The 26,300-nt window shown below is 53.9% G+C and overlaps 8 protein-coding genes across 8 annotated transcripts; 4 read left to right on the top strand and 4 right to left on the bottom strand.

Annotated features, from left to right (window-relative positions):
* Positions 1-6,461: 6,461 nt before the first annotated feature.
* A1O7_10144 (uncharacterized protein) lies at positions 6,462-7,259 on the top strand (the record flags this gene model as incomplete). The annotated part of the gene is made up of 1 exon (XM_007764128.1): positions 6,462-7,259. One exon carries the CDS (start codon positions 6,462-6,464, stop codon positions 7,257-7,259), a length of 798 nt encoding a protein of 265 aa, XP_007762318.1.
* Positions 7,260-9,046: 1,787 nt separating this feature from the next.
* On the top strand, positions 9,047-10,447 carry A1O7_10145 (uncharacterized protein; the record flags this gene model as incomplete). Its single annotated transcript, XM_007764129.1, has 2 exons — positions 9,047-9,152; positions 9,204-10,447. The coding sequence occupies 2 exons, from the start codon at positions 9,047-9,049 to the stop codon at positions 10,445-10,447; spliced, it is 1,350 nt and encodes a 449-aa protein (XP_007762319.1).
* A 276-nt stretch (positions 10,448-10,723) lies between these two features.
* On the bottom strand, positions 10,724-11,110 carry A1O7_10146 (uncharacterized protein; the record flags this gene model as incomplete). The annotated part of the gene is made up of 1 exon (XM_007764130.1): positions 10,724-11,110. The coding sequence occupies one exon, from the start codon at positions 11,108-11,110 to the stop codon at positions 10,724-10,726; it is 387 nt and encodes a 128-aa protein (XP_007762320.1).
* A 1,070-nt stretch (positions 11,111-12,180) lies between these two features.
* A1O7_10147 (NADH dehydrogenase (ubiquinone) 1 beta subcomplex 7) lies at positions 12,181-12,527 on the top strand (the record flags this gene model as incomplete). Its single annotated transcript, XM_007764131.1, has 2 exons — positions 12,181-12,318; positions 12,423-12,527. Coding segments are annotated over 2 exons (243 nt in total), but the record flags the coding sequence as incomplete, so codon positions are not given.
* A 1,210-nt stretch (positions 12,528-13,737) lies between these two features.
* Positions 13,738-16,006, top strand: A1O7_10148 (glutamate-cysteine ligase; the record flags this gene model as incomplete). The annotated part of the gene is made up of 5 exons (XM_007764132.1): positions 13,738-13,748; positions 13,799-13,871; positions 13,932-13,997; positions 14,048-14,193; positions 14,242-16,006. The coding sequence occupies 5 exons, from the start codon at positions 13,738-13,740 to the stop codon at positions 16,004-16,006; spliced, it is 2,061 nt and encodes a 686-aa protein (XP_007762322.1).
* Positions 16,007-16,393: 387 nt separating this feature from the next.
* On the bottom strand, positions 16,394-18,609 carry A1O7_10149 (NCS1 family nucleobase:cation symporter-1; the record flags this gene model as incomplete). The annotated part of the gene is made up of 6 exons (XM_007764133.1): positions 16,394-16,762; positions 16,832-17,117; positions 17,211-17,768; positions 17,911-18,242; positions 18,307-18,395; positions 18,453-18,609. The coding sequence occupies 6 exons, from the start codon at positions 18,607-18,609 to the stop codon at positions 16,394-16,396; spliced, it is 1,791 nt and encodes a 596-aa protein (XP_007762323.1).
* A 1,187-nt stretch (positions 18,610-19,796) lies between these two features.
* A1O7_10150 (uncharacterized protein) lies at positions 19,797-20,631 on the bottom strand (the record flags this gene model as incomplete). Its single annotated transcript, XM_007764134.1, has 2 exons — positions 19,797-20,515; positions 20,583-20,631. 2 exons carry the CDS (start codon positions 20,629-20,631, stop codon positions 19,797-19,799), a joined length of 768 nt encoding a protein of 255 aa, XP_007762324.1.
* A 413-nt stretch (positions 20,632-21,044) lies between these two features.
* A1O7_10151 (uncharacterized protein) lies at positions 21,045-23,310 on the bottom strand (the record flags this gene model as incomplete). Its single annotated transcript, XM_007764135.1, has 4 exons — positions 21,045-21,331; positions 21,394-22,160; positions 22,208-22,302; positions 22,351-23,310. 4 exons carry the CDS (start codon positions 23,308-23,310, stop codon positions 21,045-21,047), a joined length of 2,109 nt encoding a protein of 702 aa, XP_007762325.1.
* Between the last annotated feature and the right edge of the window lie 2,990 nt (positions 23,311-26,300).

Consider the following 26,300-nt stretch of genomic DNA (forward strand, 5'->3'; position numbering starts at 1 on the left):
GTGGATGTTCGCCCACGCCGCCGGTTCCCCTGCCATTGCTGGCGGGCTTATCCGACATCACACCGACGCCGATTGAAGTGAATCGAAGCTCTTCCGGTTTACCATTTCTCACACAGAGGATGCCGAGCGTGACGTTGGCCACGGGGGAAGCGGGTTGTCTATCTCGTGGTCCATCGACAAAGGAGGGGCCATGGCATAAACAGCCTTGTTCAGCCGGACCCAGCGCCATTGCAAGGGCTGGCGAAAGCGACTTCACAACCTCCCATCTTTGGGGCGAAGCTCCAGCTTCCTTTCCCCTCCCAGCCCTTATCGTCTGCTGGCCGGCAACTGCCTTGGGGTCTTACTCTCCCCATGCCAGGCTTTCTGGCGATGCACTTTAATTGTGAAGCACCTTGCGCCCACTGACCTGCCACTGTGTCTCCGGCCATTGGAGACTCCAACCATCAGGCAAGTGAAGCCCACAAGGACACAAGCCGTCAAGGAGACTCGGGGACGGGAGCTATACAGTACACGGATATCACCCGTGATTGAATCAATTCTACAATCGCGTCTGAAGGATCCGATGACTATCCAGCCAGGACCTGTTGCCGAGACCAAACAATATCCGGAGCCGTAATCCTGCGAGGCCGCCTTTCGTGCAAGTGTTTGGAAAACGGATTGGAGCTTTCGACCATGTCTGCCCAGTCTCATGCAAGAAACGCAGTCTGATTGCAGAGTGAAACCCGTCTTTTCAGGTAAGTTTCCGCTGACCTGTGGCTCGTAACTCTTACAGAGAAGTTGACCTCAAGATGTCATGCGGGTGATGCAGAGAAGGCCCCAGCTGCATTGCGGAGAGCTGCTGGATGCATGTCGACTGTCTATATCTCTCGAATAGTTGCCCGACACGATTCGAATGTCAAGCTACCTCTTCAGAAGCGGCGTTATGACTCAAGTCCACCGGCGCGCGATCTGCGGCGCTACGCACAACCGGTGACAGGGATGAGGAGCCTGAAGGTGAAAGCTGTCAACCTTGATAGCGGGTAGATCTCTGCACGCAAGGTCGTTTACATGCATTGGCGTCTTCCTTCCATCACCCCAGTAACAGGACAGCTCGGGTCACGGTTCTCGCCAGAGACCGAGCATCCACGCCTTGGAAGCTAGCCCGAACAAATGGTCGACACCTTGAGGAGTCATGCTGGGATTATTCGGTGGGCCACCGACCAGTAAATGCAAGGCGCCACATCCATTCGGGAGCAAGCTCTGTCGTCAGAGACCGTCCTCGCGTGACAGAAAACGAGGAGACACGAGCAGTATCCGTCTCAAACAGTCTACTCGAGATGGGCTTGATTGGCTTGAATGGGAGTATGCATACTGAGGCCCTGCAGCGTCGGACAGCCTTGAAAGGTGAAAGACGAGGACAGTCTGTTGGTTATGCTCACGGTCAACTCTAGGTGACAGCTGGATCTAGCGACCTTGCGACGCGACAGTCTTAAAATACCAACCTTCGCCTTCTTAACTCGTGCGGGACCATAGCTGCAATGCCAAGTGGCTTCATGATGGGCAAGGAAGCTGGGAAAATATTCAAGATACCATCCCACCCACGGCTCGGATTCCTAGCCACCAGATTATCCCGGGGTATCATGGGCATGGCCCAGCCGCTGTCATGCTGCAAGGCAATGACGACACGCACGGAAGGCGACCAATAACCCACATTCTGCTACTGTACCGATCCAATTAGAGGCACGGGAAGATTCAAGATGTGAGTGTCGACTTGCAGACCAATGGTACTTGTCGTTTCCATGGCATCTGTCACGGTCGCTGGCGAACACCATCCCTAGGTTATTTCCGCATGAAATGACAGGGGCATCAATCAAACCGAGTCGTGAGCACGGATTTGTGAGTGAGAACAGATTTAGTCGCCAAATCCTGCATATCTGGTCTTCATTAGCGTTATTGCTGGATCCCGCTCACCGCCACCATGCCGTGCTTGGCACAGTCACAGCTGCAGGAGCGTCTGTGCAGATCACCAGCCTTGCCCGGTCGAAATCTTCCAGCACATTCTCTCGTCTCCCTCCAAAGGTTTCAGGGGAGGAATTGGAATTTCGGAGAGCTCAAAACCCAGCGCTTGTGGAAGAGAGAATGATGGGAAGTGGGTCGCGCTGCTACAGTCCACGCTCTGTTGAAAAGCCACAGCCTGTGGCCGGCTCGCTCCAGCGAAGAAGCAATGGAGCTGCTTCAGTATGCTTGTCACGCGGACCTCTTGGGCCTCGATGGAAATAGCGACATGAGAATGTTTCCGGCCCGTTGGAGTGGGTGTGAGAGTCTATACGTGTGCAATGTGGTCCACGCGCCATGCTACAGTAGCTGGTCCTTTGCTCTTCAATTCACTGAACATTGAGTGTTGCCCGGTCACTGTCTTCAACGCCAGAAACAGGATGGCCCGCAATTACCCCTCCAGACTGCAGTGCGTCTCGACTAGTTGCCGTTGCCTCACTACGGAGTCTGTCAGCATTATGGACCATGCAGCTCATCACAAACAAGCTGGATGGGCTGGGCACTTTTCAGCGCGATACAGCGAAGCTGGCATGAGGTGCATGTCGTGTATAAAGGTCCAGTTCACCATGTCGAAAGAGAGTCTCTCCGTTCTTTCGCGGCCAACGTCCCTCGGTAGCCGGTGCATCTTTACCTCGACCTGTTACGGACCATGGCAAATCAACGCTTGCAGTGGCAAGTGAAATCTCTCTCCAAGGTACCACTGGGTTTACACCACTGACCTATTTGCCCTAGGGCGCCGCCACATATTGGCAAATGCGCATCGACAACCTCTTCCGGATATGGCCGGGACGACCAGCAAGGCAAACAGAGGAAATTCGTTAATGAAACGGGGCTGCCAGGGAGGAGCAGGCGGAATTGTGATCAATGCCGCGACGGTCATCGTTGGGTAGGGCTCATTTTGCGGCTTGTCACCTTCCCCTAATAACAATGTCCGTCCTTTAGTGCGAGGTGGTAGGGTCGCCATCCCGGGGTTGTGAGGAGTGTCGGAAGAAGAGAAAGAATTGCAGCTACCTTCAAAGGCAGCAAGGCACAGGCAGGGCTTTCGACGAAGCACCAGCGCTAATGGAGCCTGGACCAGCCGTCCCTTACTATGCTCTCTCCATCTGGAGTGCACAGAGGTACGCTGGAAAACTGTTCGACCGTAAGGGATAAGGAGCTGACTGGGCTAGTGGTTCTCTCGACGGTACTCAGCTAGCTTTGTCGTCGACGTATGGGCAGCAACACCACCATCAGGGACAACAGTACCCACGTACAGCGCATCTGCTAGAACTGGGGCACCCACAGAACGACTTCGGCGCCGCCACTACCCCCTCGCTGCACTCAATGGGGGCCAGCGGCCCCGAATACCAGGGGCACAATTCCTACGCTCTTCAGCACGACCCGCATCGATCCTATGACCTGGCACAATATTCCGACGTCCACAGTGAGGCTGTGGGAGACATGCCGGGTCCAGCTCCGAGGCAAGATCCTCAGCCAGAAGATGACAGCAAGGTCAACAGCTGGTTCGACGCCCGCTGGAGAGAGGCGACAGGCAGCTCAGAGTAGAGTCACAAGCGCGACTCTGACACCCTGCATCATACTTAGATGGGTGCTGCCCCTGTGGCTTGACCAAAGTGCATCAAGGAGGTCACACCAGAGCAAGATCGAAGCTTCAACTACTTAGCTCACGACCCTAATACACATGCTTCGTCACTTGCTTCTCTGGGGCGTAGCAGCCGAGGGATCTCAAAACGGGGTGTCTTCTAGTCCCTACTCCCTCGCTACTGTGGGCATCGATGTTCGCACGCTACGCGACGCATCACTCCCAGAGCGAGCCACAGCTGATGACGAGCAAGCTTACCAAATGCTCACTGAGGATTTATAGCTACAGGGGTATTGCATAAGCGCAACGTTCAGCAATCAGATCATGAGAAATGACCCTTGCATTCGCGCCGTCGACCGCTTCACAATGACTGAGCACAAATCTGTGCTTCCGCGCCCTAGCTGCGGCGATGTGCCGAACCTTTCCCGAAGGTGTGGTTGCCTGCAAGACATGGCGACATCGCGCACACCTCGGACGTCGAGGCCCTGCCCTACGAGTAGTACATGAGAAGCTATTCCGGGCGGTGGGGCGTCCTGACCCTCAACGACGGATACGCTGGGCCAGTGACAACCAAGATGGATCAAGACCGGGGGGAATGGGCGCAGAAAGTCTTTCAGGTGAATGCCATGGGGATATACACAGTACCCGGCAACACAGTATTTCGTGGCCCTCAACCTACAGTCGGACGATCAGGCGAAAGGTTTCTTGGTCATTAGGGTCGATTGCAGGCTGTATCTGACGGGTAACCAATCGCGAATACCGCGTACACGGTCAATAAGGTGACCGTCATTCCACTGGTGGAGTAGCTCCAAGAGCAATATATAGTATTCTCGCGAAGACTTGTTCAGCCTTGCGATTCAAACCGATGCGGTCATGATACAGATGGCACATGTGATCCGCCGGAAATCGTGCTGCCACGTATGTAGGTTGAGTTTCTCATCTAGAGCACAAGTGACATCGTACCTCCCATTTCGGTGCTGAAAACTGATGGAACTGACATTGTTGAACAGACGGGACAGACCAAGCCAATAGACGAAGTCGACCTGATCGGAACTCTCCGTGTATACCTGAGTAAGCAGTTCCAGGACATCAGCTGACCAATTGGCAGGCTGATCTCTGCTACCTCGTACTTGGGATAGGGAGAAGTTTATAGGCAAGGAAAGAACAGGTTGTGGAGATGGATCTGCTGATGCTCGTGCTCTTGACCAATGAGTCGTCCAGGATAGGGCCTCCGGATAGCCAAAGGTTGCCTGAGCTTGTTCGACACGGGACGCGTTGTTGGCCGCTGCCCAGCGGGGATCCAGGGCTACGAGTATCTTATCTTCATCTGTGCTGGTGGTTCTGCAGGTTGGGATGACGATGCAAGGTACAAGACGTCAGTGAAATCTCAACCAGTCGACATGGCGATGGTTGCATCTGAAGTGACACCCGTCATGCGATCTGCAGGCCGCAGACAAAAATAGAAATTTTTGCAATGGCCAGAACACGGCCACGCACAGGTGATCGGTATTCTCAGTCGTTGAGTTTTCGTTCTGCTTTCAATGCAACCACTACGGCCGTGCAACTGCCTCCGGCGTGGAATTTTTCGCGATCGCCATACTTGTCACCAGTGCACTTTTAGGCGGCTGTCACACCAACCCCGGATGACGAGTTTCTCAAGACTTTCCCTGAGGCATGGAAGCATACGTCTGATACACCGATCAGCGGTGAAACAGGCTGTTGAACAACAAGCGATGTTTCATCGGCAAGCCACTGATGCGGCGAGCGAACAATGACGCAGGAATGGAGTAGCAAAAAGAGGGAGATGGAGACCAAAAGTGTGTGGACGAGCCGAATTGGGCGTGATGGAACACTCGAGGCCAGACGAACACAACCCAGCAAGACTGCCGACCCGAGGGCTGAATCCTGATTCGCTCAGTTTGAGGCAAGCAAGCCCCGCCCGGATATGCTTGGCACGCCAAAAGGGGCCCGTTGTGGCCGTTGTTGGTCAAGTTCCACCTCGTCGGCTGCAGTGGCAAAATGCGATACACAGCAACGCAGCCATCCGCCTGAATCAGCTCGTGAGCGTAAGGATACGATGTTGCGTTGGACGGGGAGGTCGAATGCTGTCTCTATAGCAGGTCGGTCAGACCTAACACAGTACGAGGTACTGAGTAGACAAGACAGCCGGTGGCTGGTGCTGGAATCGACTGCTGATAAGTGGCGTGCTTCACCAAGTGGACCGGTCAAGCCGATGTTCCGCTGGCAAGCAGGCTTATGAAGCCTCGCATGGCATGGCAGCGCGCGCCCACGTGCAGTCTCAGCACCACCGCGAAAAGCAAATTGCATCCCATGACGCCTCCTGGTTTGAGCCAACATATCGTGCTGCGTAGCGAGAATGGCATGGAGTCCTGTACTCCGTATCGAGTGATGTATCAGTAGAACACAAGCTATCAGGCGCGCAGGGTGTGGCACAGAAAGGCCAGTCATCCGAGCCGACCTGACTACTTGCATACCCGCCTGCCTGGCCGCGTCGGATCTGACAGGGGTCGCACGCTGGGAAGATCCTGCTTGTGTGGCCATATCAAAGCCACGATTTTCCGCTAGTCGCTGCAACCCGGCACCCAAGCACGCAGCTCCCAGCAGCCGGGGCAAAGTCTCTTCACTGGCACCTCCGACACTTCCTCGCTCAACGCCAGTGGGGAAGAAGAAGGCTTCACATCTCTCATCCAGCCTTTTAATTTTGAACCATCCATCTTTCACTCAAACCTACGCCTCTCTCGCTGTCACTCACTACTTGCATCTGTTTGGTACGAACCTTCCTTCGCTTGGTCCAATCCTATTGTCGTCCATCTCTCTGGTCAACATGATCGGCCTACGACACGCATTCGTTTGCAGCACTCTGCTGCTGGGCGCGTTCAGTTCACCTGCGCACAGCCAGCCAGACGATCAATCACTATACAACTGGGACGCCTTCTCATCGTTGCTGGACGCCGTCGATCCCGCCGCACTGCACTCTGTCCTGCACTCGCTGTCGCCCAAGTTCCAGGATGGTGTCTTCAGCAAGGACCGTGCGGCGATCGAGCACGTTCACTCTGAAAACCCAATCATCGCCAGCAAGCTTGTACATCTGGCAAAGAAGAGGCAGGCCAGCAATTCAACCACTACGTCAACAGTGACACCCTCGACTCCTGCTCAAAGCAGTGCTGCCTCAGAATCAAGCTCTCGCGCGGCTAGCGTATCCTCCATCCTCTCCTCGGCGATTTTCGCGTCTACCGTTCCCGCAGCTACCACCGTGACGGTACCTCCGACCACTCCGCCCTCCGCTACACCTGTCTCGACAGATAATGGCGCGGTGGTGTTCAGTACCTATGGCGGAGGTCTGGTGACACTCACATCGTCGGCACTGAGTGTGCACTTCACTCCTAGCACATCCACCCATCTATTCTACACGACTTTACCCGATGGCACCGTACGCACGTCGACGTCAGTTGTTGTGGTCAATGCTCCAGTTACGGACACTGGTGACGCAACGGGAGCAGCGGGTGCCGCGGCGACCACGGGGAGCGACCCCGGACTGCAGAATGTCGGCTCCTCCATCAAAGTTGGAGGTGTCTTTGCGGTGCTCGCTGGCCTAGGTGGCTGCCTCTTCTTTGCCTTATAACCTCGAACCCACGCCCTGACGATCAACTCCGGCGGTGCTTTCCACTGGCGGCTTATATGACCTTGATTTCCAGTATATAACGATGACACGGCTCAGCATTTCTCTCCTTTGATCAACAATCTGCGACCGCGCATAGCTTTTGGCGTTTTAATCACTCTAGAGTTCGGTGATCTCGAGCTTCGGTCTGCTCGGAAACCAACTTGTACATGAAGGGATTGGGTAACTGGGAGGACACTATGACTTGGTGTGGACAAAAGTGGCCGGTGGGCCTGGCACGGACAAGCACAGGCGGCGGTAGCAAGTAGTGTATAGTTGTAGAGACAATCGACCAGATTATCTTTATCAACCAGGTCTTGACTCGTATCTGCAGGCTGCCACTCACCTTTTTGGTGTCCTTGCCTTCGATCTGACCCTCGCCTACTCCGTAGTCGGACCATGGTTCCGACGATTTGGAGTTCATCCAATGTCTGCAGCCGACTTCCTGGATGCAGCCGAGCAGCAGTGCATGCTCGTTGTCGACGAGTTTGCGGAGTAAAAGAATGTGGACCGACCAGTGGTGCCGGTAGCGACTGTCGTTCTCTGTACAGACCATCTGGTCACCACTTGACACTCTATCCAAGAACGAAGACAAGACAATCAACGAGTCAGGACCATGACCACTCTGCCCAGCAGAACATCGCCCTCTCGACCTATATACTATTGAATCATCGGAGGATTACGACGCCTGTTTGATTAACAGGTACACAAGTGCATTAACAGCTCCGCCGTCCTGTCAAGACTACCAGATCACGTGGTTCAATAATCTGGGGGCACCCATGCATTAAATCTATCGAGCCTCGAATGATAGGCAAGGAGGCGAAAATCCGCGAGAGATCAGGAGCACTTTCACAGCACAGTGGCAAGATGAAAGAACAATCCTGAGACAGATATTAAGACGCTGGAGTAATCGTGAAACAAGCTCCTGTTTATCGACGTGGCTGTGCAAAAAGAATGCGTGGACACTGGAGGCTCGTCTCGCTTGGGGCAAATTTGGTCTTGACATCCAATTGCTCGGCACGCGACCGATGGCGCATGAGCGCGATACACAGTACTGGGTACAGCGTTAGCAGGCGGGTCAGTCAGGAGCTTCCCTGGCACAGAATCGACAATATTCCGGCTCTCGAGCTGGAAGGCAGGCACTGCAGGAGCTCAGTTCCAGCAGAATATTTTCGTTGGTGCGGCCAAAGTGTGGTTGGAAAAGCCTGCAGCATGTCGACGGCCTCCCTTGAGCGCAATTCAAAACATGCGCCAATCGAGCCCCATCCCGAGACGGAAGCGGAAGGATCAAGAAGCTGTATCTGCAAACCATCAGATGGTGGGCTCGCGATGAGTGGTTGAAACCCGCACAAAAGAGGGGATCGAACAGGGGCGACCCCACTGGATAGTGCAGGGGCCGGCGATGCTCATTCAACACGCCTGCGTCAACTGGGAGCGCATTTGGCTGGGCGCGCCCCTGCCATGAATATCCTGCCTTCATTATGCACAGTGCGTCGTGCATCTTTCATTCCTGCCTTCAACTTCATCACCCAAAGACAGAGCAGTCACTCGTCGTTGAGTGTCGCTCCTCCCTCGCTATCGCTTTCTAATACTTTTGTTTTCTGTTGGGAATTCCTCATTCTCTTGGATCCCGACCTCACTTACATTTTGTTCTCCCAACTGCGAGGTCATTTCTAGCCCCTTGCCTTGCTTTCAACTGGAAAACAAGAAAGAGAGCTCCGTATCCTCAGGTTTCTCACTTACTGATAACCATGCGTACCTCCACACTGGCGACGCTCGCCTTGGGCGCCGGTGCTGCTTCTGCAGCTTCCGTCAAGAGACAAAGCAGCTTGCCCTCCGTCTCTGTCAAGGGAAATGGTATGTTTCCCGCGTCCATCCCATTTCACACGTATACTGACTCTGATGAAGGCTTTTTTGCGGGCAATGACCGATTCTACATTCGTGGCGTCGACTATCAACCTGGTGGTTCCTCCGACGTGGCCGATCCCATCGCCGACGAAGCGGGCTGCCAGCGAGACCTCGCAGAATTCCAGAAGCTGGGCATCAACGCGATTCGCGTCTACACTGTCGACAATACTGCATCTCATGACGCCTGCATGAATGCACTGGCAGATGCTGGCATCTACCTGATCTTGGACGTCAACACCCCCAAGTACTCTCTCAACAGAGCCGATCCTGGCCCATCCTACAACGATGTATACCTCCAGAGCATCTTTGCTACCATCGATGCCTTCCACGGCTATAGCAACACCTTGGCTTTCTTCTCCGGCAATGAAGTCATCAACGATCCAGAAACTTCTGCTGCTGCTCCGTATGTCAAGGCTGTCACCCGCGACATCCGACAATATATCCGCAACCGCGGCTACAGAACCATCCCTGTCGGCTACTCGGCGGCTGATGTTGCAGAGAACCGTTTGGAGATGGCCGAGTACATGAACTGCGGTACCGACGACGAGCGGTCAGACTTCTTCGCGTTCAACGACTACTCCTGGTGCTCTCCTTCATCCTTCCAAACTTCTGGGTGGGACCAGAAGGTCAAGAACTTCACTGGCTATGGTCTCCCGATCTTCCTGTCCGAATACGGTTGCAACACAAACACCCGTGACTTTGGTGAAGTCGAGGCTCTTTATAGCACCCAGATGACTCCGGTCTACTCTGGTGGCTTGGTCTATGAATATTCTCAGGAACCCAGCAACTACGGTTTGGTCGAGATCAGCGGTAACTCTGTCTCCGAACTGCCCGACTTTGGTGTGCTGCAAGAGCAGTTTGCCAAGACCTCCAATCCTCAAGGTGATGGTGGCTACAACTCCACTGGCGGTGCTTCTGGCTGCCCTGCTTTCTCCGACCCCAACTGGCTCGTCAAGGATGATCTTCTCCCCGCCATTCCAGACGGTGCTAAGAAGTACATGACCGAAGGCGCCGGCACTGGGCCTGGTCTCGATGGTCCTGGCTCGCAGAACGCTGGTGGTGCTTCTACTGGAACCGCCACTCAAGGCAGCGGACAGGCCACGCAAACTGGTAGCTCTGGCAGCGACTCAACTTCTTCGGGCAACGCTGCTGCGTCCGTCAGGGCTCCCGAATGGTCTTTCGCTCCGATGGTTTGTGCTGCTGTTGTCGTCATGTCGACATTTTTGGGCGCCACCTTGCTGTAAATTTGGTGGACAATGGAAGCGTTGATTTTGTACATGGTAGGAAGTTGGCAAACATCCTCGGAGTCGGCTTTGGGAGGGCCATATGCACCAGCACCACTGATTTTTGTCTCATCGCGTCTGAAAGTACTGTGTAGGACCCGGTTATATCGAACTTGACGGCATGTGAAGTGAGCCTGGCGGATGCTACTGGGCGTTGAATGTGCAATAGAGTTGCGCGGCTTATCGCCCAGAGATAGCGGACAACGAAAACAATACAAAGTACTCCGTAATCACAAATCATCCGTGCTTTGGCTTCTGCCGCTGTTGTATCGCGATCTTCAACGCCGTCTGGCCCTTCTCCATGTCGAACGGCCCAGTAAACCATACATCCTTTGCCACAAGCCTTCCTTCCGTGAACTGGACCCCCTCGTCACTTAACAATTTCAACTTCATAGTCTGATTCACTCCGCTGGGTGCTTTCTGCCAATCGCCCTTGAACCCGCCGACGTAACCATCACTTGCGATCACCCGATGGCAGGGCACCTCTGGTGCGTAGGGGTTATTGCGACACGCCCCGCCAACTGCTCTGGGACTGCTGGAGAGGGATTTCGCAATGGCGGCGTAGGTGCTGACTCTGCCGGGCGGGATGGCAAGCAGGTGGATGTAGACTTTCTGTGGCGCCATTAGACACCATACGGGCAGGATGGGGGGAAAGACAGTGGATGGATGGTGCGCTGACTTCTTGGAACTCCGTGATGGGCATGTTTGATACAGTATGGAGTATGGAGTATGGAGTCCCCGTAGGAAGGTAGAGATCTAAACTGCCAGGCGTCCCTTCCCTGTCTGTATGAGACGCACAATCCAGCGATGGTTTGGTTTGAGTTATGGGGATATTCACAGTTCGACTGAATTGACTGCTCTCTTGACTGCGACTCGATCGCGCGTCCGCAATGTGTATTGTACATATACTCGTGCGCCGGACCGACTGACAGGCGGGCAGGAAGAGTCATAAATTCACCGCCTACATATTTAGCTGTCTAGTCACTCGCATTCATTCTCACTGTGGAAGCAAGAAGTTTGCTGATATCTCACGGGACGCATGCTGATAGGTCACTTCTAGAGCAACGCCATTCTGCGGGCAGGCGAGTGGTGGAGGCGTACGGGGTATTCGGAGAGCACTCTCAGCAACGAGACTAAGCCCGCATGTCGCGAAAGTGGCACGGCTGCACGTGGGCGAAGGTATGTGAGGTACAGGCGGCTGCGATTTTGGACGCAACATGGCTATTTTGGACTGGAACCCTGCGTTATAGCCTCCCTGCCACTTATGTGGTTGTCACTGGAAGGGCAGCGTGATGTGGCTAAGTACGTAGTATCATTGGGATCGGGTTAATTATGTGCTTGTTGTTGAAAATGGCGTCCTTCACTCCAGACTCTGAAATATTCAGCGGAAATCTTTGCGCGAAGACATGTATTGCTCCGCCGCATATCTGCGCTACTGGCCGAGTGCTTCCGTCACCCCCATTTGGCGCAGCTACTCCGAACATCCCAGGCTCAAATCGCCGTATTGAGCTTCATACCCAGCCAGAACTCCTCAGCGCACTTGTTTAAGGACCGGTCGCACAAAATGACGGTCGCAGAGTCGGTTAAGGAGGCAGTCGGCCTTGGCGATGGTGCCGGTATGTCGTTTGCCTGACTCAACCCCAATATAACACGGACCACAGTCGAATTGAAGCTGATATCGCTTGTGTCAATGGACAGCCGCAGCTCCTGCATCCAGACAGGCCATGTCCGAGGCCCGACTGCCCCTCGCATACCGAGACAGCTGTGGACACCTCCTGATCCCACTGAATAAATGCCGACACGACACTTGGTTCATGCCGTGGAAGTGTGAGGTGTGTTCTCTCTCCCCCACTCTGCCGAGCATCAGCAAGAGATGGCGCCTCAGCATTTCTGCGCTGTCAACAATGAGCATATGTGCTGATGTGTGGAGTGACAGAACGAACGACACAGCTACGAGAAATGTCAGTACGAGGAGTTCAAGAAGCGAGTCGCGAAGATGGATGAGATCCGGGCAAGCAGGGCAAATGAGAAGAGAGTATTAGAGCAATGAAGCAAGGACAGCAGCGTGCTTTTCCAGTGCGGCGTGTTCGCTTTGGCTGTATATGCGGACGTGCTGCATTTGTCGGCGTCGAGCAGGAGGGATGCAATGTGAAGCCTGGAGAAGAGATCCGCCCAGCGACTTGACGCAGAAGCAACTTTCAGCAGAACATCACCGTGCAGCGAGATTCTATGACAGACGAGGAGGGATCGCAAAGAACGACTGCAAGGGCAGCGGTCACGTGGTCGGGTGCTTTGTTCAGCTGCACTTGTGTGTGCTTCGCATGTCAACACTCGTACGTCAAAAGCCGCCAGCAGCATTTCGTTCTCATCTCAGTCTCTTACTAGCCAAGGCTCGTTCCAGGCCTGATGCCGTACTGTCACTGTACAAAAGTAGTGATCCAATCAGATTTGCTGTCAAAGAAGCCACAGCTGCGACTGAGACGGTATGATTGCTGAAAAGGTGCTTGTGAGGCGAGTCACTTCTAATGCCCCCCACGTTTTGCGGTCGATTGGTGCGAGTGCTTCGGACGGCTGCGTGGGTGCGGATGTCACCGGACGAGCAGAGCAGAGTACACTATTATCTCTGGCTACTCGTATGTGGCCGTCGCATCCCACACAAGCCTACACGTGGAGATGTCAGTGCGTCAGTCTGGCTCCTATCTGGTGAATCTTCGCCCGGATGACTAAACATCGGAATTTATGCCTCGACCCTCAAGGCCCTTCTCACCCATGCCTCCCCGGTGAGCGTCAAACTTATGGATGGCGAGATTTTCTCGGCTGTCGGGGTCGTTGCAACCACCATCCGTCTACTGTGTAAATAACCGTGGAGTGTACTTGAGAAGGCATCAGAATTTTGCAGCCCACCCAGGCGCCCCCCTCCACATCGTCTCATCGGCACTTGCGGCTACTTCCGCCTCAGGTCCCGATTTTCTGTGACTGCAAAAATTGAATAAGAAAACGTCACGATCAAGTTGTCTTTGCAGGACCGCCTCCCTGGTAGGCGGCACGCACAGCCCCTGTCGATTGGTTACAGCGTAATCATGCACGTCTCTTGAATGGCTTCCGCACCCCAGCTATACCACCTCGCACTTGCCGGAACAAGAGGAGACTTCGCTTGATGGGGTGACCCGCCGCTTACCACGATATCCTCAGCTTCTCTTCTCGGCCAGTTCCTGTTGCTGCAAATTTGGATCTAATAACCAATTTGCGATATGGGCCTTTTGTAAGTCGTAACTGCGCTTGTCGGCAGCTGATGTTCTGATCCATTCGTAGAGCGTTAGGCACAGCCCTGGACTGGCCGGACGCAAAGAAAGCGGCAGGTCAAGTACGCGAATGGGGTATCGAGGTAAGATCTGCGCCAGAAAGTGCTGATACCCGGAAGATCTAGAGACTGACTCTGTCCAAGCAACTGCTCGGAATATGGCGCAAGGCCAAGGGTAAAGAGCGTGATGCTCTCCTTTGGGGCGACGAGGTAAGGTCCCTTCAGCCGCGTGCTGGGCCAGGTCACTGAACCTTGTCCAGGTTGAATATCTCGTCGTCGCAATCGATGATGAGCAGAAAAAGGTTCGTCTGTCGCTGTGTCAGGCGGATGTGTTGAAAGCATTGGCCAAAGACCAGGCTCTTGCGGGCCAGGATGTCACAGTGCCGGATCTCCAGAATGGCGTTGCGTGAGTCGATTCTCTGATTCGTCTTGAGCCTCGCGTTGACTTTACCAGTTCCACCGGCGCCCTTCCCACCTTTCATCCCGAGTTCGGCCGGTTCATGCTGGAAGCTACGCCTGGGAAGCCTTGGGGCATCGACTTCAAGGATCTTCTGGCCGTGGAGGATGACATGAGGCTGCGCCGCGAAATCGCAAAGGCGCATATGGGGCTTGACGAATTCCCGATCACGCTGACGACCTTCCCTCGCCTCGGCCTGCCAGACACGATCAAGCCCGATTATCCTCCTTCAGGCCCGGCGTTGCGGTCACAGTTCGTTCCCGATGAGATCGCCAACCCGCACATCCGCTTCCCTACCTTGGCTGCCAATATCCGATCACGAAGAGGGAGAAAAGTCGAGCTCAATGTTCCCGTTTTCAAAGACAAGAACACGCCGTCGCCGTTCAGCGACCCGACTGTCAACTACGATATGCACAACTGGCCTGAAGATGACGATGTTCGAAATGGTGCTGTCAAACAAGATTGCGTCTACATGGACGCCATGGCCTTCGGCATGGGTAGCTGCTGCCTCCAGATCACATTCCAGGCCAAGAACATCCGCGAGGGTCGGACACTTTATGATCAACTCTCACCTTTGGGCCCGATCATGCTAGCGCTCACAGCCGCCACACCGATTTACAAGGGGTTTCTTGTGGACACTGATGTACGGTGGAACCAGATTTCCCGAGCGGTGGATGATAGAACACCCGAAGAGCTGGGTGAGAAACCGTTGAAGAACGACCGATGGCGGATACCCAAGTCTCGCTATGCCAGCAATAGCACATACATCGCACAAGACCATCGGCTACGACGGGAATATATGGACTCGAACCTCATTGTCAACGAAGAGTTGAAACAGAAACTCGTGGATGGTGGCATGGATGATTTGCTTGCCACGCATTTCGCTCACCTTTTCATCCGCGATCCGATCGTGATTTTCTCCGAAGACCTGAAGGAGCTCGATCCGGAAGGATCCAACCATTTTGAGAACATCCAGTCCACAAACTGGCAGCACATGCGATTCAAGCCGCCTCCCCCAGGCGCGGACATCGGTTGGCGAGTGGAGTTCCGCAGCATGGAGATTCAGATCACCGATTTCGAAAATGCCGCCTTTGCTGTCTTCATCGTTCTTGTCACACGCGCAATCCTTAGCTTCGATCTGAATTTCTACATTCCTATCCCGCGGACGACGGAGAACATGGAAACGGCGCACATCAGGGATGCAGTTATGAAGGAGAAGTTCTGGTTCCGGAATGATCCTTTCCCGAAGAAAAGGACTCCGAAGGACTCGCCGGTACAGTCACCGGTGCTGAACGGAGTCAGCGAACCGTCCCCCTGGACAGGCTCATCGACGCTCCAGAACGATGCGCAGGGATTAAACGGTCCGATTGATACTCCGCTCGGTCCCGTCGAGGAGGAATACTCGCGCATGTCTATCGACGAGATCATCAACGGCGCCCACGAAGGCTTCCCTGGGCTGATACCCCTCGTGGAATCATATCTCGACAGTGTGAATATCGACATCGACACGCGGTGTCGCCTAGCCGTCTATCTGGACTTGATCCGCAAACGAGCCAATGGTACATTGTGGACGGGTTCGAAGTGGATTCGGAACTTTGTCCGCACTCACCCTGAGTACAAGGGAGACAGCGCCGTCAGCGATAAGGTTGTGTACGACTTGTTCGAGGCGGTCCGGGAGATCGAACGGACTCAGGGAAAAAAGAAGAGCACGGGCTGGGAGATGCTTTCTGCGAGGGAGAGGCCGAGGGGGTTAGATGATTGATTCCAACTTGATGTCAAGGAAGCCACTGGTGTCTACTCGCAAAGGCAGAGCGGTAGGTTGGTTATATTCTCCGTCCCAGCTTGGTGCTGCGGAAACCAAGATGTTCCCTACTAAGACCTGAAGGGAGAGCGAGACAGGTTTGCGATCATAGCCTTGTTTCATTTGAGGCCCGTGCCTTCGAACACTTTGGCCCATATGGGGTAGCGTCTCTTGAGAGCTCTGTCCCTGCTGGTTCTGCATTCCCTGGCCGCGTAAGTGGTAGGTAGTATCATGGACCATGCAAGGCACAGGCACGCTTGTGCATGGATAAAGCCGACACATGGTTTGACCGACACGAGTAATATCATTGCCATTGACCTAATCTCGACGTGCTAACACCTTCCTCGTTCATGACCTCCTCTTGGTCCATGGCGCCCAGCGCCTAGACCGAACGTGACTCTCCTCGTGAGGATCCTCGCGCGAACGGTCTGTCGCCGAACTGGACTCTTGCGTTCCGTTCCGATAGCCGACTTCCTTCTCTTCATCGCCGGGCCCAACCCCAGGGGAGCCACTTGATCTCTCCTCGTCAAACGAGGCAGAGGTCCCATCCACATACACCACGCTGAATTGCCGGTCACCTTGGTCGCCCTTCTCACACCACACGCTACTGGTCTCGGGAACGGGTTTCCACCAGCAGAAAAGATAGTATGTCGCCATGGCGACCAGAAAGCCTGCAAAAAAGTTCACCCGGTAGATGTACACTGCGCCGATTGGAACCTGGTGGGAGGGGGGAAAGCAGATTGGTTAGCCGGCAACGTTCTCTGGGAAGTCGATTAGGCAACACACCTCTGTCCCAACTGCATCGGCAAAGCCCACCACGTTGATGAGAATGCCGCAGATGTAAGCGGCGTACGCTCTCCAAGAGAAGCCAAAATGGAAGTAGTATGGCGAGCCCTTTCGCGCCGAATAGAGGTCCTTGAGAGACAAATATCCCCGGCGGACTAGATAGTAATCGCATATCATCACTCCAGCGATGGATGATAGAAAGACGCTGTAGGAAGACAGGTACGTCGTGAAATTGTTCGAAGTGCTCAAGAGATTCCAGGGGCACATGCACAAGCCGACTATCGCGCTGAAAGCTGTTAGCTTCAAGAACCGGATTGGGATGACCAGAACTGAGAAGGACCGGGGCAAAGCCAGTACAGGTGTGAAATGCGTCACTCACCAGATGTACCCTCCTCGGCGGATGTTGAGGTAGCGAGGTAGCAAGGCTGTTAGATCGGTACCTGCTGAGACACTGTTTGCTGCAATATTGGTACCAAGCTGAGCCAGAACAAACCCAGCGGCTATAATGAACACGCCAAATCGCTCAGCTGAAGAAGGATCGTCCAAAAGAAACTGAGACAAGAGATCGAGGGGGTTCCAGATAGCAGTGCCGTAGATAACCTTTGACGAGGAGGACACGATGATGCCGATGAAGGAAGTTACCGCGAATCCGAAGGGAATCGTCAACAATTGGGGCAAGAACGCATTGCTCGGTTTCTTTGCGAAACGAGCGAAGTCCGGGTCATTGACAATCAGGGTCGCAAAATTGGCGATTGAGCTCATAATGCCGGACACCCAGCCCCAGGCCAGTGTAGAGCCGGAGGAAGTCGCCGGCTGATGGACTATAGGACCGATTCCATTAGCTCTTCCAATGGCCCAGCCGAAGAAGGCTATTCCGGCAATGGGAACGAAGATGGCTTTTGCTGTAAAAAGGTGGCGGATGGTGTGTACTGGGAACCTGCAATGGTGTTAGAAGTGATGCGGCTTTGGCATAACTGGCTATGGCGGGCGCGCGTGTAATCCAGCTGGGACAGTCGTCCATGCAAGCAGATGATTTACCTGGAAACGGGCAAAGTTCATGGAGAGGAGTCCGGACATACCAAATCGCAGGAAGTGAGCCTGCCCAGAAGATGAAAAATCCCACAAAGTCGCGCGTATTGGTCCCAGAACCTTGCATGGTATTGTCAAGGTTGTTGAATGAGGGCCATATAGCTCGGATCATCAACACCACACAATTACCGCCGATCCAGGCCTGCACGCCATACCAGATGCACGCCATGGCTGCGCGATTGAAGACTGGCCACAGCGAACCCCATATGCCAAAGGAAGCCCTTGAAACAACAGGGAAGGAGATATGGTAGGTGGCGCCGATGCGCCCAGTCATGCAGATGAAGCAGGCCGCGATGAAATATCCGATCCACACACATAACCACTGTCGAGAAACCATCAATGCTTGCACGGACTGGGACCGTCCTTCGCAGATAGGGATCACTTACGGCATGCCACCACGCAAGACCGTGCTGCGTGATCGAGGCTGACGCGATCATCCAGGTATTGATATTAAACGAGTCAGCGATCCAAAAAGCTAGAGGTCGTCAGCGACCAACTCCCACCATTGCATGGAGCTGTCGGTTGAACACACCGACAAAATTCCAGTTTCCCCATTTGCGACGAGCCTCTTCAACGGGCTTCAAGTCATGGTTCGTGAGAAACAATTGTGCATTGGTCAAACCCGGTTCTGAGTCCACCTCCAACTTGCGCAGTAGGCGAGCCGCCTTCGAATCTTCGAATCTGCCCATTGCGACGGCGGCTTGTTGCCGGATATGCCTAGGCAGGAAAGACAAAAGCCAATGAAGCACAGTTCCACTCAGAGTACCCTCATTTTCTGATGACCTGTGGGTAGACGAAGTAGGACTTTCTGGCGGTGACAGCAACGGCTCCGAAGCCTCCCAGAAAGAGGCTCTCTCCGGTTGGGATGAGGATGATGGCAATGCGTCTAGTTCTACCTCGGCATAGCTTGGGCTCGACGGGGGCATCGAGGCAGATATTAAGTAGGTCGCGTGCCAAAGCAAACGCTAACAGGTCCTCAACCATGTATGGAAGCCTAGCTAAATTGATGTCATACCGAGGATGATCGACGGCGGGAGATCCACCAGTCAAGGCGACGAGATAAGGCTACGCAGAGTCGTACTGGATTGTGGCATGCGGCGGGGATGGGATGGAGCTGGGCATGTAGCTAGATCTGATAAAGAAACAGGTGCCGGCAGATGGCGCATCGCAGTGTGCGACAGACGGGACGAGCCAGGCGTAGTAGAGGTTGTCGGCGGTGGTCGCTGCAGAATAGTCCTCGTGGTCGTACGGTTGACTCCTTGCACAGCGCACTAATTGAGCCGATCACCGCTTCCCCACATAACACGACCGCTCGCTAGTCCTCGACAGCGCAGTTGGTGGTCTTTGCGTGGACTGCGTCGAATGATACCAGGGATCTTGGAGCTGAATGCGCGCAGCCTGTTCCGGGATTGGCTATTGCGACACGGGCTTGGCGCAACTTCGGGCCAGAAAACTCTGCCAGGCTCTGTCATATGATGGATTGCTGTTGCAGAGCAGAAGAACGAAAATCCAAGACAACGAGGAGCCTGAAAGGAGGATCGGTGCGGGGCTGGAAGCAGGGCATGACTTGATTCAATCAAGTAACCCCAAGCCGCCCAGAATGGCCAAGACCCTTCTTATCAAACAGCGCGTTCCGCAACGGCTTCAAAGGTTCACGCATCTCATCAGATTGTAGATTCGCCGGGCGCACTTCCGTCAAGGACGCGTCTCGGACCATGTGTGAACGACGACAAGACTTGCTTTTGCGCCGGCGCGCTGATGACGTGGCTCAAAATCGCTTGCATGTCCCAGAAAAGACGTCGCGATCCATCATGTTGTGACCAACGCTGACCGTGGAGGTGGCATACTGTGTACGTGCGAAGACCGCGAGTCCAAGCTAGGAACCACAGAGAATTCGCAAGAGCTTGTTGATGATCCTCGGAAGGAACTTCTTGGCGACCTTTTCTGCTTCGTCGTACTGTCCATGTTGCTGTTGGTGTTGCTGCTGATGTTGCTGTGGCGGCGCGTGATACTGCTGCTGCTGTTGGCCGCCAGAATAGCTTTGCTGATAATCAGGGTAGTGCTGGTATCCTCCCCAGCCATTGATATCATGCTGCTCGACAGAGCTGCCATCAAGCTTGACATATATCCGGCCCTCATTTTCTTCCGTGGAATACTGCAGGCCGAGTTGCTGGCAGACTTGTTCCACGCGTGGCTTGATCTTCTGGACGTGATTCGCGCTATGATTGCCCTTGCCGACGATAACATGCAAGTGAGTCTGGCCATGCGATCGCGCGTATTTGATCCGTTCTTCAAGTATATCCTCGGCCTCCTCGACAAACTGCCCATGCAGATCAATAGTATCCGCAGGCACCCTCCGGCCCGCATTGTTTTCCCGGAAAATGAACTCCGACGCCTGCTTGTTGTACATCTCCATCTTCGCTCCATGCTCTTTACCCTCTTGCGAGAGCGCATGGGCGGCAGCGCCGTCACCATCTTGATATGCCTGTTGCGATCTTTCAAAGCAGTTGGCGCGTTTGGAGGCTTCTTGACGTGCAAGATTTCGGAGTCTGTCGTACTCCTGTTCGGCGGCTTGGGACTGGTTGTGGTTGAATGCTGCATGTGAGCTCTGTTAGCATAGTCCCCGTCGGCAAAGCTTGGATAGCAGGTAGAAACGCCTTACGTCTTGCTCCTACACGCGTGCCATGCTGCGTCGACATTTCGTAGGACATATTGTAGGCGCGACTCAATGACAATTCGCGAGATTGCGCTATCTCATAGAATACGACAGTATTATGATGGCTGAGGTTCTTGATAACTATGGCGTGTGAGTCTATATATCTTGGATACCGACGATGCAAGGACACCAAGTCATTGATGGTCGACCAGAAAGCTGCATTGGTGAGATCTGGCAAGCGATCGGCTGGAAGGTGCGATCTCGGAAGCCGCCGCTGCATCTGGGGAACCCTGCGTGCCTGGATGACTAAGCGAGGGAGAGGAGTTCTTGATGGGTGGGTGATGACCGGGTGAGTTTGCGCAGTACGCATTATCGGAGCCATCGGAAGCCAGTCTTGTGGTTGATGGCAGCGAACGTCTTTCATGGCAGGAGATATAGCACATCCGCAGGCTATCATGATTCATCAGGTCACAAAGCTGCCAGCTTGCTCTCATAGCACATCGCCAGCTCCCGCAGGATATTCGCCATGCGTGGAGTGACACCCCACACCCAGGTATCGTCATAGAATCCCGCCCAATATCGCGCCAGCTTAGAGGCTAATGAAGGCTCCGTCTCGGTGTCGAATCCGTCCTCCACCTCTGAAAGAAGACATTTTACCGCCTGCATGGTCTGCGCCTCGAGCTCGCTGATGGGACCGCCTTTGCCCGTTCGCGTCTCGACTTCGATGGCGTGTACCCATTTCGTGACCAGTAGTGCTGGTAGCAAGAATTAGTAACGAGCTTGGAAGGAGAAACTATGTAGATATAACATGACTTACCGACTTCCCACCCTGCCAAAGCATGACCGACAGCCCAAGTAAGGGCAGCCGTCTTCTTGATGAGCATCGTCCCCGCTTTGTAAGGTATCAGCATGCCTTCGAATGCTCGGCTCACAGCTCGGGCGACCAGGCTGCCTCGATTCTGCGGCATCGCCACGAAATCTTCGATGGAAGCCGTAAATTCATCCTGGCTTTCCTTAAGTAACATCATCGAATCTGCTGCGCTGTGCCCTGTAAATGCCCGACAATAGCTGACACGCAAAAGCGCTAGGCAGTTGAACAGCAGCGGTGTCTCGGCCTCTGTCCATGGGTAGTCTGCATCAGAGCTGGCTTGCGTGATCAGAGCACGACATCTCGAAAGTGCGGCTTCAGTTTGTGCAAGGGTTTGTGGCTTTTGTGTGTCGTCCACCTGTCCCGGGCTCAAGAACCCGCCGAAGAAATACGAGCCTTGCGTGATGTGCCAGATGTGGATGGATATCACGTTGATCACAACAGTGATAGCAAGAGGAGACCACTCCCAGCACTCTTGTGGCACGCTGTTCGTCGCATTTCCATTCATCACCATCGAGACCGCGTCTTTGACATTGAGCGGTGAGCTCTGGCCTTTCCGTAGGGCGGCTTCGTGCCACTGGTCTTCTGTGAGCGCGTCCCACAGTGACTGATCGCACGGCATCTCGATGTAACCGTCCGAGACCACCGAGTATCCGGGCGGGATACCATATGTCATTGTGACAAGATTGCCGAACATTATTTGGCCGTAGAGTACCCTGGCAGCATGTCAGGAAGAAGTCGCCAATTGCATGGACTGAACTACCTTTTGACGCTCTCTCTTTCGATCCATTCTCGCCATGTCAGTGGCCCTTCTTTAGTTCTCCGAAACCGTACAATGGGTGCGAGCTCGCGAAAGTCCTAGAGCAGTCAGACGTTATCTGTTCCACCAAACCACGTCATACTCACTATCAGGAAGTCACCAAGATGCACGATAGCCTTCGAGATTACTTCTGTGTCACCACCAAAGCAGCTAAGCATGGCAAGTAGAAGGCGAGTTTGACTCTGCCAGAGAGCATCAGGCGTCGACTTCCGGACCCGAGGTCCTGGCCGAACCCAATCTTCTAGCAACCGTGGCTTCTTGTGAAGATTGTCCCCACGGTCGACAACGGCGGCTGCGAGCGCTTGATCAGCCTTTAGGTATAGCGAGGCAGATACCTTCCTTTCAAGGCGATACTGGGCGCCGATTGCGCATATCGCGAGGACCAGGGGAGCTGGTGTGCTCTCGAAATCCATGGTTTGAATATGGAATATGGGCAGGTGGACATGGAAGGCGTCCACGTATGTCCGAATGCATTTCTGAAGCGCAGCGGCGGTGGGTAGTCGGAAGTTGCTCACTTCCTCAGGACTTAGCCTGCTTGAGAGGTCTTGGAATAAATGGTATCTCATCGACTCTGTAAAGACAAGCGGTGGCTGCTTCGAATTCTTCGATGGCGGAATATGTAAGCTCGATGAACCCTCTGGTTCGGCACGGGTTGTCACAAACGCCTGTCCCGACGCGTCGTCCCACGCGGCCGCGTATTTAGGGGCATTGGGCTCTGTGTGGATTGCGGGTCCCCACGTTTGACTGCTATCGTCGACCGAGGGCGATTCATTCGTGCCTAGAAGGTGGCTCTGCTGAAAGCCATAGTCCTGCATGGAAGTCTGGCTGGAACCGGAGAAATTCTCCAAGGGGGACCAACCGTCCGTGTTGAGAGAAGGTAGTGTAAACGCTTCAACCTGCTTGGCAGGTAGACCCAGAAAGGGATCGAAGAAGTCGAGGAACTCGAGATCACCGTCCAAGTCAGGGAGAGGGACGGAACTGGGAAACGTCCGCATCTTCTCCAGATCGGAGACATCGACGCTGAAATCGCCCAGATGCAGCCCCATTGTCGAGGACAGATCCTGAAGCGTAGCAGATCCAGATCTGGCGCTCGAATCTCTTGCGTGGTCAGTCGCAAGATCTCTACTCTTTGCATGAACGCGAATTCTCTTCGGTGGGGGACTTGCTGATGTGGCGTCGTTCGACCCTGCTGCTGGGTGTGAGGCATGTTTGGACACAGAGCTCACAGAATCTCCTGCAGGCTGATTGAGCTTTTTTCGAGCAGTTACGGAAGAGTCTCCTGGGATGATAACGGTCTCATCGATGGCCTCGTCTCCGGATGCTGGAGGGCTGGCCGGGGTATGCTTCGCTAAGACCTTCGTCAGGCACTACCCCATGAGAGGTGGAATAACCGTACCTGAGGACGGTTCGTGTGAGCCATTTATAGCACTTGCTACTTGTTCTGGCGTGTGCAGTGTCCTCTCGTGGCGGACCAGGAGGTCTCTGTACGAAGCGGGCGTCAACAGACTGCCCGACCAGGAATTCAATGCCGTCTTTACCTTCTGCTGTATCTTCTTCGACATACCCTGCAGCCGAATGGCTTCTCTTGTGTGTCTGCAGCAGTCCTTAGCGAACAGTCTCACGGGTGATAGTTTCGAGAATCATAGCGGCGTTGTGCAAGAAAGAGGGAAGCTTACGGCCCCTCTGATGGCGAATGCAGTGCTCGCTTCGTTTGAAAGCTCGAGAGCAGACACTGCATACATGTTTCCTCTTTCCGGTAGAATTCTCTTTATCAAGTTTCGGAAACACAATGGTAGAAGTGCCGATAAGAGCCATGGCGGCGAAAGTCCGTTATCAGGGAGCGTTTGTCTTACAGAGGTGATGCAAGAGAAAGATCTCACATCTGCGAACTGAGCTTCTTGAGAAGCGAGGGTCATGATCCTTCGTGTGCCACCTATCGGCAGACCCATGTTCTAGCCATCGAAAAACGTGCCCGGGACGCGGAATTGTGCCCTTTCAGCGCTCGATCGTGGGGCCGAATTGCGGAGGGAAAGGTCAGCGAAGCTTGGAAAACCCACATGGCGGGCCGATTGTGGCGGTCGATTGGTCAAGAACGAATTAAGTGGCATGTTGGTTTGGAGAAGCCGCCTCGACCATGAGCGGAGAACCGAACGGTGCCCACGCTTGCGCCGCCTCCTCGCTATGCGGAGAAGTTTGTACCTTCACAAATGAGTACTGGAGCGCATAACTCATGCAAGATCCGAGACGATCGTCATGTGCTGGAATGGGAATTTCCAGGTCACGCCCTAAATAATGAAGCGTATTTCAAATCGCTGGGAGAGCGAGACTACACATGCGACGAGAGTCAGCGACTGCTCATGATAAAGACATATTGCAAGAACGGGACATGCGACAATCTCCTGCGTTGGCTGAAAATATGCCGTAGAATATGCGTGCAGAATCCCTCCTTGGCAGAAGCCTTGCTTACAGTACTCCATACTTGGTTGGTTTCCCATGAGTGCTGCCGTCAGTTGGGACTTGGGCGATTCTGGGACACGAGTTGCGAATAGGAAGGACCCGGAAAGATCTCAGCCCGTAACATCGATGGTCTGTTGATATTTTGGAGAAGGTCCTGGCCTACGAGGAGCACAGTTGAGACATGACACACTGAGAGTTGGTTATTCATAATTTCGCTAGAGAGCCCATTGCGCTCGATTTGGGGAATAGACATACCCCACATTGCGAACACCACCAGCGAGGCTGATGTGGGGTCACTTCGCGTATGGAAATTGCTACTGAAGGCCAAGCGAAACCATCGTTGTCTGGATACGGAGTACGGAGTCCTTGGCCTCTATCTTGAGCACACGAATCGACCTGGAGAAGACATGGCCGAATGAAAGCCGACAGGTGGCCTAGGCACCAAGCATCACCGTAGAGAAGTTCCGGCGGGCGCAAGGCTGTCGAGATAGACAGATACTGTGTAACTTTCTCATGTCAACATCATCACTCGACATTCGCATCTGAGGATAGATCACTTTCCAGAAGAGTGGAGCACTCTAGCTGCAAGGCGCCGCGACATATTGTCCCGAATGTTGGCGAAATCTGGATAAGAAGAACCTTCAACTGACAGCCAACGTGATTCTTGAAGCTGAGGATGACAGGTGTGGCCCGGAACCACAATTTTCGCCAATTGTCATGGGGATATCTGTCGATAGCCTTTCGCTTTGCAGATGTGAGTTCTTGTCTTCGTGGTAGACACTTTGACTGACGTCTGGCCCGTGCTCAGTGTCTGCTATGCACCTATGTGTTCGTATGCTGAAACCTCGCGTTCCGGGTTGAGGCCGTAAGAAATGTATCAAGGTCCTCAGAATCTGACCATTACGCGTTGACCGACATTTGTGATATTGAAATGTTATTCACCTAGCAGTCCGCATAAGCATAACTGGTTGGATTTGGCAGGCGAGGACAGCAGCGAAGCGACTCCCTAATTACAGTTTTAGCGAGGAACTCATCCGGTTGGATTCAAAGATGCCGATCCCTCAGTCTCTTTACGTCAAAGCGGCTCTGATCTTGACATTTCCACGCTCAATCAAGGCATCCGATAATCCCAATGTGATGATGCTTTAGACCAAGCCGGGAGAAATTGGCGAATCGTAGAATACAACAATTATGGTGGGCAAGCTTCTTGGTAGAACAACGCGTCAAGCAAGCGCGATAGTGTCAGCGGGCATGATTTGATGGCGTCGCCAGGTTGGTGGGAAGCAAATTGTGGCACTGATCGGCAATGCAGAACACAGCGACCGCTCAGGGCTAGACGAATCATCATCATTCCACCACTTTGTCGGAGTCGGAGAAGCAGGGGATCCAGCAGGGGCGATGGGTTTTCCACAAGGGGAGCCCTGCAGAAGTCCGGCGAAGAGAAAGGGTCTTCGCTCTCAGGTGCAGCTCACATGAGCGATGCAACTTGCAGGCAAAGACGAGACTCAACTGCGGTGGGATGACTCGGGCAACGGGTGTAAAGATGAAACAAAGGACGCAAGATGCCACCCTTTTCGTG

Source organism: Cladophialophora yegresii (genome assembly GCF_000585515.1).
Source record: "Cladophialophora yegresii CBS 114405 chromosome Unknown aczIN-supercont1.7, whole genome shotgun sequence".
NCBI classification, from domain to species: Eukaryota; Fungi; Ascomycota; class Eurotiomycetes; order Chaetothyriales; family Herpotrichiellaceae; genus Cladophialophora; species Cladophialophora yegresii.